This window comes from Centroberyx gerrardi, chromosome 5 (genome assembly GCF_048128805.1).
Source record: "Centroberyx gerrardi isolate f3 chromosome 5, fCenGer3.hap1.cur.20231027, whole genome shotgun sequence".
In the NCBI taxonomy this organism is placed as follows: domain Eukaryota; kingdom Metazoa; phylum Chordata; class Actinopteri; order Beryciformes; family Berycidae; genus Centroberyx; species Centroberyx gerrardi.
In genome coordinates, this window is record NC_136001.1 from 10,696,644 (window position 1) to 10,713,788 (window position 17,145).

Consider the following 17,145-nt stretch of genomic DNA (forward strand, 5'->3'; position numbering starts at 1 on the left):
CAGGGCAACTGGAAGTGCACTTCACTGCTCTATACCTCGACCCTATGAAACTTTGTCAAGGTGTGGTAAAAGTCATGTTGTACAAATCAACTCTGTTCTTTATTAAGCAGTATATATCTAATTAATAAAACATAAAACTGTATTATTGTGAAGATTTAACTACCTATAATTAACGCCTTAGCTACAATTTTACTCGCTCATAGTCTTCTTCACATGCAAATGAGTTTCAATGACGTCACACAACGGGAGAACATACTTCTGGGCTCTTGGTCTATTAGTTTACATGGACTGCTGCTATAAAGAGATGTATGGTTCAGTTGCTAATGTTATAGCAAGCAAGTGAAGTAGCCCAATGTTACTTTATTCTCAATAGAAGAGGTGAAGGCAGCTGATCAACTAAGGATCAAATTCAAATAAACTGCTAATAAATTAGGTCTAGATGTCATCGCCATGAATGTGTAGTGGGACTGTACATAATCTGTACTTATTTAATTTTTTTACCGGAGACACTGGACTAAAGTCAACAATGCTGTGGCCGCATTTGGTTGGCTGGCATATTGACACATTCTGGCATTCCCACCTGGCCCTGCACCAGTGCTTTTCGCACCAATGGAGCAGCAAAGTCCCCAGTGGCCTGGTTACAGTAGGCCTGGGCAATTTGGACAATAATTAAGTCATAAATCTTCCCCGGACCATATGAAAGTGGTGCACCCGATTACAGCACCCCCCTCTGAGTAATGTGGTTCACTTCCACAATCAGCCGGTTCGCCTGATAAGAAACCAATTCAGCCCCTCTGCTTCTGGATAGCGTTAGTAGCTGAATCCCCGGCTCACCTTGAGTTAATGAAATGCCTAAACAAATATGTCCTCTGGAATTTAATATGGCCCGCCACTATAGAATGGCATACATTCAGAGTATATGGAGGTCTGATTTATCTGCTGTGCAATGTTGAATTCTCTAGCAGAATATTAATAGTTTGCATTCAAGTAGAGGATAATCTCACTACATGCAGTGAAACAGTTGATACTGCAGCTCTACGGTATAATGCTAGCTAATGACTGGCAGTCGCACTCTTAGTTCGCTATTATCTGTTTGTCTGTCTCCATAATTTAAAGCAGCAGTTTATATACGTATACATCAATTATTTTGTGAGACAGTAACAGTTATTGATTGTAAGCTATAAAAGACTCCACTGTCTATCATACTGCACATGAATGACATAGTGATGACTGTAATTTCCACTCAAGGCATCTTTAATCGGAACCATGCCATTTAAATGTTCCCTTATTGACAGCTGAAACGCAGGCTTGGCAGTGCTGACCTGAAATCAAACACTCACTGACATGTGTGGATGTGGGCGCACACATATACTGCATGTGTGTGTCTGTGTGTCCCGTCTGTCCATCTACTGTAAGTGTCTTAGTCAGTGTTTCAAAGAAGACAAAGTGACAGCATGTAGCATTAGGAAGTCTGTCAAAGCAAAAACATATACTGCCACTCAGCTGTCAGAAAACTGATTAAATTTCATGGTGGGAGTGGGGTTTTCAGCAACAATTTTAACCTAATACAATAATGACTGGAGGCCAACTACAGTAGGAGGGGGGTGGAGAGAAATTAGGAGGAAAAGAAAGATAGAAGGACAGAGTGGGGATTGGCCTGAAAGGGTAAAATGCATGACAGAGATGGTGTAGTGGTTAAGACCTGGAACCACATGCGCCCCTGTTCGCTTAGGATCAAATCCCGCAAAGACCTTCTCTTCTGCGTCTACCCTCCTCCGTCTCAGCTTTCCTACCGCCTCAGTAAAGAAGAAAATATCAAGGAGAGTAGACTGCCCCCTTAACAAATGGGTAAATGCGATGAATGATTAACAGTCATTAATCATAAGAAGGAGGGGGAAAGTAAGAGAAGAAAAGATAGAGGCTTGCTTTGTGTCTTCATCTATTGTCCCTCGGACTCCTCGTATCTGCCTGTGTACCCACAGTCTGCTCCCTGAACAGAAAGCCTCCAGCATGCAGCCTCAGTAAAACACAGTGTTTGCTCAATAAGCCTTGTTAAGGCTTCCTCGTGTCCCACAAACCAGATAAATCATAGTGCAATAGAACTGAGGCAAGCAAATCTAGCATGGTGTTACCATTTTTAAGGAATCTAGAGCGCTCATTTCCAATATTATATGCAGTATAACTAGGAATGTGTTTCTTCACATGGCCCCACATGTGCACATTGCAGTGGAGGGGTCAGACGGCAGGACCAACCGAAAGAGGCACTAGGGCTTCAGTGTCTTCCTCAAGCACAGCTCATCAGGGATTAGTACTTTGGCTGTTGCATTGAACAGACCCAAACCTGTGACCTTATGGTTACAGGATGGTCTCACTAACCACTAGGTCACCCTGCCAACTTGCCAAAGTACACTGCAAAGTAATTGCAAGTAATTGATATTGGGGCATCCTAGCTCAACTAGTAGAGTGTACCATTAAGGCTAAGTCCTAATCGCAGCAGCACAGGTTCAAATCTGGCCTGTGTCCTTTGCCGCACGTCATCACGTCTCCCCTGTCTTTCCTGTTTCTCTCTACTGCAACTGTCCAATAAAGCAGAAATGCCAAAAAATATAAATCTTTGGGGGAAAAAAAAGTAATTTATGTTAACAAGTCATTTATTCTAATATTGAATCTTAAAAGCTTGTTGTCCTTAAAAGAAGTGAAGCCTATGGGTTGAGATAATTTCACAAATTAACAATGCACTTTCACCTATTTCAAGAATTTTCACACTCCCATAGTATCAATATAATGTCACTCTATTCAATAAATATTGAATAAGTTGATTTTCATTCAGAAAAAAGTGAAATTATTTTACCCCATAGAGTGATTTCTTTGTTTTGAGAGAAATAAGATGACTCAATACTAGATTGCCTGACTTGTTATGATGGATAGTTTTTGTGGTGTAGCAATATAATAATAAATGTAATATAATAATATTACATTTATATTTCACCCCTTCCCCTGTGGTGTTGCCATACGACTGCAGGCTCCTACGTCAGTCGGTGAGTTGTGGCTGGTTATGTGAGGCTGGTCTTGTCACCACTCTCTCGCCTGTCAGACCCGGTTAAATCATTCTAACACCTCTCACACAGACACCCTATGGTTTCCATCGTCAGCCCCCGACAAAAAGCATCACATTTGGGACACTCTTTCTCTCTCTCTCTCTCCCTCAACTCATTTAATGTCACGCAAAGAGTAGCAAATCCAAAGTAGATGGCTTGCCTTGTGACTCATTTTAATAAAAAAGATTTGGAGGTGCATTTCAAGGCCATGACATATTCCACACAATAAGAGTTTTGGAGAATTAGTCACGTCCTTATAAAACAGGCTCAAACTCCATTCAGCTCGGCTTCTCCTTTTGTGTGGCATTACAGTATGTAATCAAGCGCTGCACTTTCCAGGGCAATCACGTCCTTTATCACAGAGGAACTGTCGCCAACCACCTACAGAGTGGGAGGATAAGCCCTGTGTGTAATAGAGTGTGGTGGGTGCTTGATTGGGTATGGAGAGTGAGAAGTTTTGCTCACATCTCACACCCTTCTCATCCCCTACCCCCGCCCTTCACACCAACAAGTCCCGGCTTAGGACGGCAGCCATCCACACGAGAAACGAGAGACACTTTCACGCCAGTCACTTCCAATTTACTTATTTATTTGTTGCTTTCAGGGAACACTCCAGCCCCCGGCCCCTCGCTAGCTTCCTAAGTGACTGATTAACGCACACATATGCACACGCAATTTCATATATACACACTCTCTTTTTCATTTTTCTCCATCTCTCTCTCTCATTCTCAATGTAAGAGGGAGGCGCAGAACTGCCTGGGGTAATTGAGGGTGACATGATGTTTATGTAACCTCCAAGCCTCACAAACCAGACACAATTATGGGCTCCTGGTCCCGGTGACCCCAGCCCTGGAGCCTAGCACTGCAACTGCACTCCCATGTCCCAGGAGTGAGCCTGGTTTTGCAGGGTGAGGGGGAAGGTGGGAGGGTGGAGCGGAGCGAGCAAGAGTTCAGTCCTTTTCACAGCTCCCTCTGACGGGAGCTCTCGCCGCCTAATCCAAAGTGACGGGCACTTCAGTGGAGAGGGCGCAGAGCCCCCCAATTTCCGCCAGGACCCCACGGCAGGGGAGGCAGAGAAGGCAAGGGTTGAGGTGGCAGACTTATTGTGGCCCAGTGAGAAAGAGTGGGGCAGGGGCCTCATTACAACGCTTTACTGCACTCACAGGCCCTCATTAACCCACCACACAAGTGACTCAAATCAAAACAGACAATAAAAAGGGGTCGGTGTTTGAATAAAGGCCCCCATTTTAGTGTGACTTAGAGAGTTCCAGCATTGTAAACGAGCGCTATATGACGCTTTTACGCAAACAGATCTTCATAAACGTTGCAGTATGCTATACAATGGGTCCATTTAAGTGCAGAAATTCACAGTTTCCTGGTCTTTTAAATGTGTTCATCCAACTTGCATAACCTTCCTATTCGACCCCTTATCTGTGGACATCTGGACAATGGAATTTCAGTAGAAAGTAATCAGAGAAGGAGAGTGTATAGTTGAACAAAACTCAATATGTCCAATTCAATAAAAGCACAATAACACAGTGCTTTGGGTAGCCCAGTCATAGAAGACTGCCCATAGTACAAGGGGATGGATGATGGGAGATGACAGGCACTTACGTATGTTGCCAATGGGACACAAAGCCAGTGCAAAGATAAAGCCCAGCCTGCATCCCCCCGCTCATCAGTGCTTGGGGGAGCAAAGCTTGGCACGCCAAATGATGCGTTTCATAGAGACAATTAAAGAGCAAATCAATGCTGCTGCCTCGGTGAAATAATTAGAGGCGCGGTCGACTTCAACCGCAATCACATAGTGGAAAACATGCACAGCTCCAATAGTTGCGGAAGAGAGATTGGGGGAGATTTTGGGGTATATTTCGAGAAGATCCTGAAGATTAAAATGTTACCCCAATCACCAAAGGAACCTGTTTTCCATTAGGCCTCATAACATACTGGAAAGATACTGGCCTCTTGCTAATCTTTGAATTAGCGTTTTAGTTTGCAAGGTAGCCCATACATAGAATGTGCATACATATATATATATATACTATATATAACACACTGAATTTAGGATCTATTTCCCAGGGCTTTATGAGCTTAGATGTAACACTAGAACCAAGTGGGTGGATGAGAATAGAGGTTGATATGTTAGGGCAGTAATCACTGAACAGTAGATGGAGTGGAGACAGCGGGGAAGGGGTTGCCCTGTTCCCAGCTCACTGTCTGAAAAAAATGGTGATGAGGTCACATTGTGAAGACCAGCAGGCCATCACATCCTGTCTGTCACATCATCAACGGCACTCTCCTTCCGATTTTAGAGCCCCTCATCTGCATACATCACCATACCAGAGAGGAGAGAAACTGACTTAGTGGGGGTGCGTGTACTGCGCATTATGTGCTTGTACAAGAATGAGAGTGATGAAGAGGCACTGTACAGGGCAGGAGAGAAAAGGCGCAGCACGGAAATAGACAGAAAAAAGAGAGAGACAAGGGGCAGACAAAGAGTAAGAGGGATGATTAAAGAAGAGAAGAGAGGACAGAGAGAGAGAACATAAAGTGTAGGAAAAGACAGATGGGCCCACTTACCGGCCTGGTTAGTGGTGATGTTGACCGAGGCGTACTGAGGGGAGTAGGGGCTCTGATCCGACACCCCGTTGACAGCCTGCACCTCAAAGGTGTACTGCGTGTGGGCTAGCAGGTCGCTAATGTAGACCCGGGGCTCTGTCAGGCCCAGCTGACGGGGCACAAACTGCACGTTGTCCCCACAGCGGGTGCAGCCTCCCCGGCCGCCACCGCAGCTCTTGCAGATGATGTTGAAGACGACGTCCTCGCGCCCCCCCGAATCCCGCGGAGGCATCCACTCCAGCATCAGGGAGGTTTCGTTCACGCTGGAGATGACGTTCTGCGGAGCCGACGGGACCGCTGGAAAACACATGGAGGGGATAGTTAACACTTGAGTTATTAAAGGAGTATGCAGATGTTTTGGGAAGCAAGCTCTTTGATCAAATTATCGCTGTACGACAGGAAGATTGGTTGCAGTTTCGCTTGCATGCTAAAGCACTCAGATGCACCGTAGTGAAGTGAATACTGTATATTCCTATAAGACTAGGTAAACCATAATATAAACTGTATAGCCTTAGAAGATATCTCGGTTTGTGACACTATGCCAAAGAATGCAAGACAGTACATAAAAGAGACAGATAATAAAACACGGTTGTTTCTCCTTCTATGAGCTATGACGACTTCCAGCGCACTCAGTGCAAAAGCACTAGTCTGTGGCATTGTTCTAATTTTGAGATGGGAGTCGTGTTCCGTGTGTCCTTGATGGCGCGGAGGGCATAATTACCAGTGCTACTGCCGCTCTACTCGAATAACCCCTACACTGGAGGAGAGAAAATCCACAAGCTCACTAGCATACTGTAGTCTCTTTGAGGTCTGAACCGGGAATGTTCCAAGCCAGCAAACGCTTCTTCCCTAGGGATCCCCATTTACACACACTCATTTTCCATGCTGGTGTCCACTTTGTCAAGTGTTTTCTTTACATCTATTCATGATAATTTTCTCATAGAGCATCGTATAGAGTTACTGCAGTGGAGAGACAGCGACAGTTTCTCCTATAGAGACATTCTTAGCAGCTCGGCATTACGGGGTGGAAACATTTCACATGGCATTGCATGTTGAGTGACAGCCCAAACAAACAAACACTGAGAACTGTTTATCTTTTACAGGCATGTGTACCTAATTACAAAAGACGCCCCCTCCAGGACTAATGAGATAAACAAGAAAATTCCCCACCGCCCACAACCTCCGAAACCTGAATTGATCACTTCTTATTTAACCTCCTTTTTAATTGGCCGCCATTTACAGACCTCCGGGTCTGGAAGGAAGCCCATTGGAGTGATCTTCTGGGTGTCTCTCGTACACGGAAACATGGCTCCTCCTTGGCAACTCCTTCCTGGGGAGGAGGACTAATATCCCCCGCGTTAGCTGGCGGGCCGCTCTGATGGGCCCATTCCCCTGCTTTAATCAGGCCGGGCCCTGCTGCGCTTAATACGGGTGACGTGACGCTGCCGCTTTCTCATTCACAACAGCTGCTCGACTCCCAGAGCCAGGCTTATGCAAATCTCCTTTGTTGGAGACCATCAAATCTTTTCCCTCCTCTCTCCCTTTCAACAGGCACACAGAGAGAGAGCGAGGAAAAAACACTACCAAAATGTTGAAAGGGGCTTGCTTTTTTTCTCTCCCACTCACCCCGGCTCTGTTTTAGTTAGACCACACTCTGTGCACTGATTCTCTGTCTCTGTCGCATACACACACACCCATATACTCTCTCTGTCTCTGTCTCCCTGTTCGTTTCTGTACGCGTCTCTCCCCCTCACGCTTTGCCCCTCCCTTGCTCACTTTTGCTTTGGTCTCTCCTTCCGTCTCTCTCTCAACCTCGGTGTCAATCTCAAATTCAAATTCAAATTCAAACAGCTTCATTGGCATGACAAGAGAGAGCCTCGCTTGGGCTCATTCTCCGAGCCTGCCCCTTCACAATGCACCGCGCCCTGGCCCAGTAACCTTTGGTCTGGCCCAGAGCAAGGGCTGTGTGATGTTGAGGAGGGGCGGCCGAGCCTTGTGTGTTGGGTCAGACCTCTGGACAGCCTCACTATGGGCATGTCAGTGTTGTGTTGGTGTGAGGGACGGCTTTGACAGGGTTTCTCTGTTTGGACTCACACAGACTACCACTGTCCTTTGATCCCAGGGCTCCTCAGGTTGCGGGTGTGAAATGTGTGTGTATGTGTGTCAAAGAGATCATGTTTGAAATCAAAGAGTTTGCGTTTGTGACTATGAGAATGTATATGCATTCCGGTCTGTGTATGTGTGCCAAATCAAAGAGTGTATGTGTGTGTATGTTGTTGAGCAGGAATTTTCTGTGTGTGTGTGTGCATTCAAGCTATATGAAAGTTCACATATATCAACCATAGCGCAATACTTACTTGTACATGGCATCTGGAAGGGATCGGAGTCGGTGCGATAGTAACCGTTGCGGCAAACACAATTAATGGCGCCTTCGCTGGTGGTGCGGCTGTTGATGGGACACTGTATACAGGGCTCATCGCCTTGAGTCGGCTTGAAAAAGCCCGATGGACAAGCTGAAAAACAGAGCAGAATAAGAATGAGAATCAGAATAAGAATTCCAACCACTTGATGCGATGAGTACAGTAGATGTAAAGGAATTTGTTTTGTATCACAACAGGACCTCACATACAATGCAAAGGGAAAGAGCAAAACATAAAATAGGCCGTAGATTGCAAGCACCACTCCACATATAAACATTCAGCATTCAATATCTATTTGAAAAGGAAAAGGAGAGATAGAGCTTGAGATTCTTGCCATTTCCATATTTCAAGTGATTTTCTTTGAGCTGCATTTAACTGTCGTTTGGTTACATCTTGCTTTACAAGAGAAGCCATCGAGTGACCAGAATGCAAAACACTCAAAACACACAGACCACGAGTCCAACATATAAATATACATCAGTGCAACCCAACATATAAATATACGTCAGTGCAGCCTTGCATGTGAGGCAACTCTATGCAGATATGAAAACATGTTGTATGTTTGCTTTGAATTATTCACCATGCTGTAGTTGCCTGAGAACGGCTGGAGTGCTCTGCTTTCTGTTAAGTGCCTTTTTAAGGCCCCATCTCTGAGAACCTGGGAGGAGAGCTACATTCATGATAAGGATGATGATGAACACACACCATGGCTGCCTTGAAATTCTGTGTATGAGTGTGTGTGGGCGCATCTTGATGTGTGTTTGTGTGTGTGTGTGTGTGTGTGTGTGTTGCCGTGTGTCCGCATAAGCATCAGTCACTGCAGCTGTACACAAACTTACTTCATTTGGGAAATAAGCTGTCTGTGAAATCCCCTTATCCTCTCCTGAGTCACATCCCACCCAGTCCATCTCTCCTTTTTTTCCAGCATCTGCACCTGCCCCATGTCAAGAGTTGACTTTTTTTTTTAATTGAACCAAACCAGCTGAGTTGGGTTTTGCTTGAGGTAATCACCACCCGGCTCCCACTTGCCCCACAGATAAAAGCAGAAAATGGAGAGGTGTGGGTTAGTGGTGTTGGAAGTAAAGTAACACATGAAAAATTCACACACGGGAGGCCCCACATATCTGAGTGGTGTCCTAAGTGAGAGTACTAAGGTCTGGCTGTTACTTCTCCTTAGTTACAGTGTAAAAAAGCAAAATAATTTATTGATTCTGATGATCAAAGAAAGCAGAGCAAAGAGAACCTCTTCCTTCAATGTCAGGTTCTTTCCCGACACAAGAATATTTCTTACATCCACTGTCAAGGCACTGTGATTTTGAAGCTTGCACTCATGACTATTGTATTGTAATACTGGCAAACTAGGAATTTAAAATCATTCCACTGTCATACTTATTGTTTTTCAGTGGTATTTCATATCAAATCTTAGTTAACTTAGTGATGAGTGAACAATTTTCTACATTGTGAAATAATGAAAAAAATAAAGCCATTATTCCTTTCTGGGGCTGTACTGGCAATAACAGCTGGATTATAACATCTGGCACATGGAAACATCTGCAGCTGGAACTCCATTTGCAGGAGGTCAAGTCACAAGGCAGAATAAGTCCGGGTTCAATCCCACTGTTTATATTAGACAGACACGTCCTAGTGCCCACTGACCCTCCTGGGCAGGGATTACTGCTCTTTTCCTCTTGTGTATTCCCCTTTATGACTCACTGTAAATTATCCCAGAGCCTTCGCCTTCCGAACTCTGCACACTCCAGAGTGATTCTACATCGTCACAGATGTACACACACTATAGCACCGAAAGCAAAAGACAGAAATGTGCTGTAAATGCACTGCAAACTCTGTAAAACGTACTGTATAAACTTTCAATCGCAAGTATTTTAATTGGTATTGCAAATATTTCATGTCAAATAAATACACACATTTCAGTAGAACTACCATGATATCATGGTTTACTTTGAAATGTAGAAAATGTAAGAGCATTTCATTGCTTTTAGTATGATGTGTGATGTTTTATTCAGTGCATGAATGCAAGATAACTGATGCAACAGCATCAGAGACAAATGAACTACATAGCCTAAATGAATGAGAAAGCACAAATGGTTTCTTGTTGATTTTATGGATTAACATAGACGCAGTTACTATTATTATTAGTTTAGCTCCATCTAACAAGTATTCAAAGAGAGGCCTAACTGGTTCAATATGATCGCCTGGCCCAACCATATTATTAGAGAGTGGACGATGTTAAAACAGATAGCAATTTCATCAATGCAGTTTGTTTACAAAAGAAACATTCATATTAAATAACACCCACAAGAGGTATATATGCCAAGCGAAAGAAAGGGATAAATGAGAAAACATAAATGAGATGTAAGTGCAGTGTATGCTGGGAAATTAGCATTTTTATTGTTACTTCTATTAAATTACTCACTCAAGTTACAAAATAGTGCTTCGAGTTTTTTTACTGGCTTAATTGATTATTTGTTACATGCAATCATTTCTAAATGAAGTGGACTGCAATCTTCTGCAGTCAGTACAAATGAATGAGCGAAATGAAAGCTTCAGTGTAGGGAAGAAGTTAGTTTCTTAGTCATCACAACAGACTTTAAAGGGCAAGTCACGTATAATCTGATATCATTTTAACTTGATTGGCAAATTATTTAGTTCAATAATTATTTCATGAGTTTTTCTTACGGCCAGTAACGTAGTTATAAAACCAGAAATGAGGACTGTAAATTCAATCAGCTAAATAAGCTCATATTAGATAAGTTGCTTTCCATATCCTGCAGGACACAGACACAGATATAGATCAGTCAATTTCTATTTAAAAATGTAATTATATGTATATTTATATATATATATGTATATAAACAAAAAACGACAGTCGTCACGAACATCAGGGGCAGGAAGTGGCATTCCCAAATAAAAACTGAAAAAACCTGAGAGACCTCGTCACTAAATATTAGTCTTGACATGTTTTTCTTCTTACATGATTGATGGGGGAAAAGGTTTCGGGTACCGAGCGAAACATGAGGCCTGAACATTCACACTGCCAGTCAACAGAGTCCGTGAATGAGGCCCGGGCAACAGCTATGTGGGGAATTGGGAGCGAGACTCAACGACACAGTGAGGTCTATGGGAGTGGAGAGACCAGCGAGAGACACCAAAGGAAACAGCATAAAGAAGTAGTGCAGGGGGGAAGGAGAGAGAGGAGTAGCGTAGAGAGGAGATGGAAATAAAGAGACAGGAGGGGAGAGGCGGGGCTTATGATTAAGTGGAATGGCAGAGTTGGAGAGTTTTTGAGCCAAGGAATATAGTGTGTTGCTGTGCTGTGCCCACAATGAATGTCCCGCAAAAGTATGCATACTGTGCACCGCTTTATGACACCGAATTTAAAATCTAGGGAATTAAATGAGAGATTGAAATTGATCAGCACCTATAAAGCCTCATGATGTTGTCCTGCAACTACAGTAGCTGTATTTGAATATTACTACATTAATTGTTGGTGGGCTAGAACTGGATCAAATAGTAGTTTTGTTTTGTCTTACATGGAGGACCAGTTGGGTGGGGCTTACTGCATCAAGACAATTCAGATAATGTCAGGTAAGCTGTCACAGAAAAGCATACAGATATTCAGTACAATGCAGAATTGACGGTCAAATACTTACCAGTAACTGTCTAAACTTTCTGCCGCCGACTGTATTGTCCTGTGTGACAAAGCCCACCCATCTGGCACCCAAGTAGGCTAAAACAAACCATGAAAAATTCTTTGCAAAAACCATTTGATCCTCGTCTGGTGGTGGGCACAGCATTATATGTCTGGGCAGGCCTCTCTTCCCTGCTACGGTCATTATTTCGGGGGAAATATTTGGGGAATTTCCACTTTTCTAACCGGACGACAGAGTTTGAGAGTTGAGAAGTTGCCTGGTGTCAGATGTAGAGAAGAAGAGAAGGAGAGCGCTGTGATTAAAAAACAGATCACAGCTTTGATTCCCTTCCTCCCTGCCTGCCCAGATTGCTGCTGTTGAGCTGTTTGATCATCATCCTGGCAGCCTCGCTCAACATGCTAAAGGCTGTTTTTTTGGATGTTTCTTCCAACTTCAGATGTCCCTCTGGCAAGAAGAGTTAATTACCACAGGAATATTCATTGACAAGAGTTTTTCTGTTCCCTGTACTTCCTATATTTCAAAAAACACACCGCTATTAATATCATTAAACAAACATGCCACATTGTCCTATCAGATCTCCTGGGATTGGGACAAATGATGAAAAGTCACACAGAAACATTTTAATGGAATTTATAAACACTTCAGACTCAATTTGGTGGCAGCCGTGTCAAAAGGTCCAGATCACCTCAAATTGGTTCCAGACACACGGCAGACACAGTCTTAAAATCGTATTTTTGTAAAAACAAGTAAAAAATTCTGCCAATGGGGTGAAATAGTTTAATTTCCAATGCAGTTTGACTCGTTTTGTAAGACTCAGTACTAGATCACTTAAATCTAGTGTTGAGTCTTAAAACTCAATATTAGATTTGCACTTAAATGACTTGTTAAGATGGACATTTTTTGCAGTGGGGAGCCCTAACCCCTCTCCCCTGCAGTCCAAACCGCCACCCCCTTCTCTCTGACTATGTTTATGACTTTTAATAACATACAATGACATAAAGGATTTAATTAGGGGCCTTTGCTAGACTCACTGAATAAAAATAGTACTGTGAGAGCTGTGAGAGGTGAGGTGCTGCGCCAGGGTGCTAGTCGGTTTTTACAGCAGGTAATTTGCTGGTTGTTTCAAAGGTTTCCTGAATATTACAGCCAGGGAGATTTATAGCGCTTTGAAGAGGAGACCTGCAGCTAAAACCATCTGAATCCATAGAAGAGTGTGTGTGTGTGTGTGCGTGCGTGCGCGTGTGTGTGTGTGTGTGTGTGAGAGAGAGAGAGAGAGAGAGAGAGAGAGAGAGAGAGAGAGAGAGAGAGAGGGAGAGAGAGATACACACAGACAGAGAGAGAAAGGCAGGGAGTGTGTTGTTTTCAGCTGATGTGGCCAGCCATGCTACTGGAAACACTTCTGAGCTGATTCTGGCTCTGCAGTCCCCCACACACACACACACACACACACACACACACACACACTAACACGGAGCCCAAACAAAGACTGGGCGTTTGACATTTCCATCATGGCCGCCCGGGCAGTGCTATATGGTGTGTGGCCACAGCCAGGGAATCAGCTGGCTGATACTAGCTAATCCAGCCAAAGGCACGTCTATTGAGAAAAAAAAAACATGACCTGTTCCACCAACCCCAGCCACCCCCCCCCCACACACACACACACACCCATCCAGCCTCCCTTCATCCGCCGTCTCCCTGCTACCCCACCCGACAGAGAGGCTCTTTGTCCAGCGGTCTGGGGCACCACAGCAATAACGGTATGCCCCCCACCTCCTACCCCCCCTCTTTCCCTGTTTCCCCCTTTCCTCCTTTTCAGGCTCAAATCCACCCTCCCCCAAAACTGCTGCATTTAATGAAAGCACCATTAAAGAAGAGACAAGGGAGAGAAAGACAGACAAGGTGTGTGGTGTTGGGGGTGTGAAAGAGAAAAGGCCGGAGGGGGAAAAAACATCAGAGGTGCAAGGTTTTGTGAGCACAGCAGAAAAAAGTGCTGAAAGCGGTGAAAATGGGAAGCGTCAGAGGGATTCTGTGTGCATGGACGCTGGGTATTTTCCGGTATCCCATTGTGACCAAACAGGCCGTTACAGTAAGCAATATACAAATTTGGGCCAGTGTTTGCTCCGGTGCCACCTGCAAAAACAATTCAGATTAATCATTGGCAGGCACTGATCCATTAATAAGGGCATATCATGAAGAGAGGAGTTTGTTTACAAGGTATACCACTGTTCCCATGAGAGGAGCAAATTAGATTAGGAAAACCTGTTAGCTTTTGCAGTAGCTTGCCAGCTAACCCTTATTACCCCGCAACCACAGCTACAGCCTCAGACCATCAACCTTTAAACTGGCCACATCTGAGAGGAGCGTAACCTTGTGAAAAGACAGTTGTGGCCACAGGTTAACCAGAGGAGAGCAGATACGAGTTGTGGCACACTGTCTGATCAAGCCAGCTTGTCCCCCCCCCCCCCCCCCCCCTCTGTCTCAGCTCTTCCATGGGGAACCCTAGCTAGCACTGTTTGCAACACAGGGTCCCCGCAATTCAATTAGGAACGCAGCCCTCCTCGCCGTCTAATTCAATCAGGGCTGTGTGAAAGCTATTAGACAACTGGCATTTGCTTCACCCCACACACACTGGCACACAAATGAGATATTCATTTCTCCCTCTAGGTTTCCGTGTCTGGTGCAATTAACAGGTCTGGGACTCTGTGTGGCTCCTCACACCGTAGGGCAGGACAGTGCCAGTGTGTGAGGCTGACCATCAATGATCTACTTGCCGTAAATCAGGCCACTCTCAAAACTCAAGGATAGGACAGGGACATTTAAAAGGGCTCTCTTCTAGAACATTCTTACCTGAAGGTCATCATGTACAAAATATAGAGGATCCAGTCTAAAAGTAGCATTATTTTGCCAATAAATAACTTAACTTAGCTTTTCTCTCATGCTCAAACGCAAAGTGCAGATAGTAGCAGAGAAAATGAAACAAAACAAGAGAAAGTTGGTCCAAAACAGAGGATGTGGGTATGGATACATGAGGTCTTCCTAGAGACAACAGAGCATGGAAAGTTTTATCTTCTCGTCCAAGAGCTCCGCCTAGATACTGCTTGTTTTAAGGGCTGTATACACACTGACATAACGCGCCCACATCCTAGACACAAGGGGCATAGTTTGGAGGAGACGCACGGCTGCCGCGACCAAACCATTGAAACCAACTGAAAAAAGGCAGAGGCACATTTGTGGCCTTACCCGTTTTTTTTTTTTTGTTTTTTGTTTGTATGTTTCTAAAGCACCATAATTCATTCTAATTTTGTGCAACTAGTCATTTTAATCATTAGGTGTCACTTTTTACTCCTTGCATTGCCCTCCGTGGCAAATCCCACCCTTCTACTACTCCAACATGGGTAAAACAAACCAAAAATTTGATCTGAGCGGCTGGAAGACAGTCACTCAGATCAGCAGCCAGCCCACTAATGATGTGATCTGTCCGAGCCGCGGGAACACCATGCATGCATGTTCACTGGTCCGGACATCCTGTGAATGTGCAGATGAGCTGAATGTGTGTCTATATATATTTGTGTATTATCCTGTGTATGTGTATGGGTATGGGCTTGTGTGTGTGTGTGTGTGTGTGTGTGCAGTGGGGGGGGGGGGGGGGGCATTTGGGAGGTGACTCTTGCTCTAAGCTGCATCTCCTCTGCAGTTGTCACAGAGCTCTCAGCCCCAATCCTCCCAGCAGGCTCCGCTGAGACAGATTAGGAGCCAAAGTGAGCGGGAGATTAGCTGGAAATGTGGGACACCTGGGAAATGAGCTCTGAGGGCGCAGGCTTAAAGGACACACAAACATGTACACACACACACAGGAACTCAAAACACACACGCAGGAGACTCAGAACACACACAAACAGGACACGTTGCATGCATATACACGCAAACACAGGACAGTAACACTCACACACACACAGGTCATTTCATACAGACACACATACATACATATATATATATATATATATATATATATATATATACACACAGGACATTTGACTGAAAGCCATCCTCTCCTTAAACACACACACACACACACACACACACACACACACACACACACACACACACACAGGACACTCTCTGCATTATACACACACATACAGGACACTCATAACACACATGACACTCAAAACAGATACCTTGAACAGACACACACACACACACACACACACACACACGCAGCTCCTGTCATTGACACCCATCTTCTCCCCTTACACATACATCAACATATAAATAAGCACTGAGACAATAATGAGGGAAGCTGTTAATAAACAACCTTTGGCCGCTGTCCAGAGGACAATTTAAAGCTCATACTGTTGGGGTTTAATCCCATATATAGGTGTCACATACACAAGGCTCACCATCACAAGGACAAGAAGGTAATGTGTAACACTGTCCAGAATGTCAATGGCAGCTAAAAATATTCCTTAAGGGAAATAACTGTCATGTAACAACTGGTGTAAATTAATTTCCCATAAACTGACCTCATTATCTCCTTAACTCGGTTCATATGTAACACCAGCAAACAGCATAGCATACATACACTGTGAGATCTGAGCACACACACAGACACACAGACACACACATACACACAAATTGTACATGTACTGTATACATAGGGCTGCATAATCATGGCAAAATGTATTATTTTGCTAAATCTTGTGATCACAGTTATTAATCACGATTATTTGTCTCAGTTTCAGGATTCAAAATTATTTCATAGTACTGTTGCACCTTCACATACAGTATATTCTCATTTTTTCACTTTTTTCAGGGCAAGTCTACAAATTTATGCAAAATCCTGTTTTCACGCTTACTGTCTTGCTTTTATTCCAGTCCTTATTTACAAAATTCCCCCAAATAAATAACTTTAATACTTTTGGGTGCAGCTACAACCCTAAGGCAAACTTTGCACAGAATCAGAATTTGTTTGTTGTCGTCTGGTTTAAACCCAAAGTATCTCCAAATGACAGACGATGATCCACTTTTAGGAACTAAAACAACATTTTCACATTCAGACTCGGGAGGAAAAAAGGATTTTCCTCTCTAACATTGCGGGCCGATCCATTCTTTCCCACATTGCTCGTCACTATTCTACAAATGGTCTATGTAAGGTTTCTCTTTGTCTCAATATCATCAAATTACACAATTATTAATCGTGGGAACATTACCTACGATTAATTGTGCAGCCCTACACACACTAAAGGAAGGATAATAGCCCTTGTTTTCAAACTATTGCACACACAAACATACATGTACACAACAAGAGCACTTAAATCATATATGAGCATTGTGTGT

At 43.9% G+C, this 17,145-nt stretch overlaps 1 protein-coding gene across 1 annotated transcript in view; it reads right to left on the reverse strand.

The window, feature by feature from the left end:
* Positions 1 to 17,145, reverse strand: part of ephb2b (eph receptor B2b) — a 123,804-nt gene that overhangs the window by 25,879 nt on the left and 80,780 nt on the right. Inside the window, exons 4-5 of the mRNA XM_071920993.2 lie at positions 8,075 to 8,230; positions 5,679 to 6,014 (exon numbers count right to left, since the gene is read on the reverse strand). Of these exons, the coding sequence (XP_071777094.1) occupies positions 5,679 to 6,014; positions 8,075 to 8,230 (492 nt within the window). The remainder of the gene's footprint in view (positions 1 to 5,678; positions 6,015 to 8,074; positions 8,231 to 17,145) is intronic.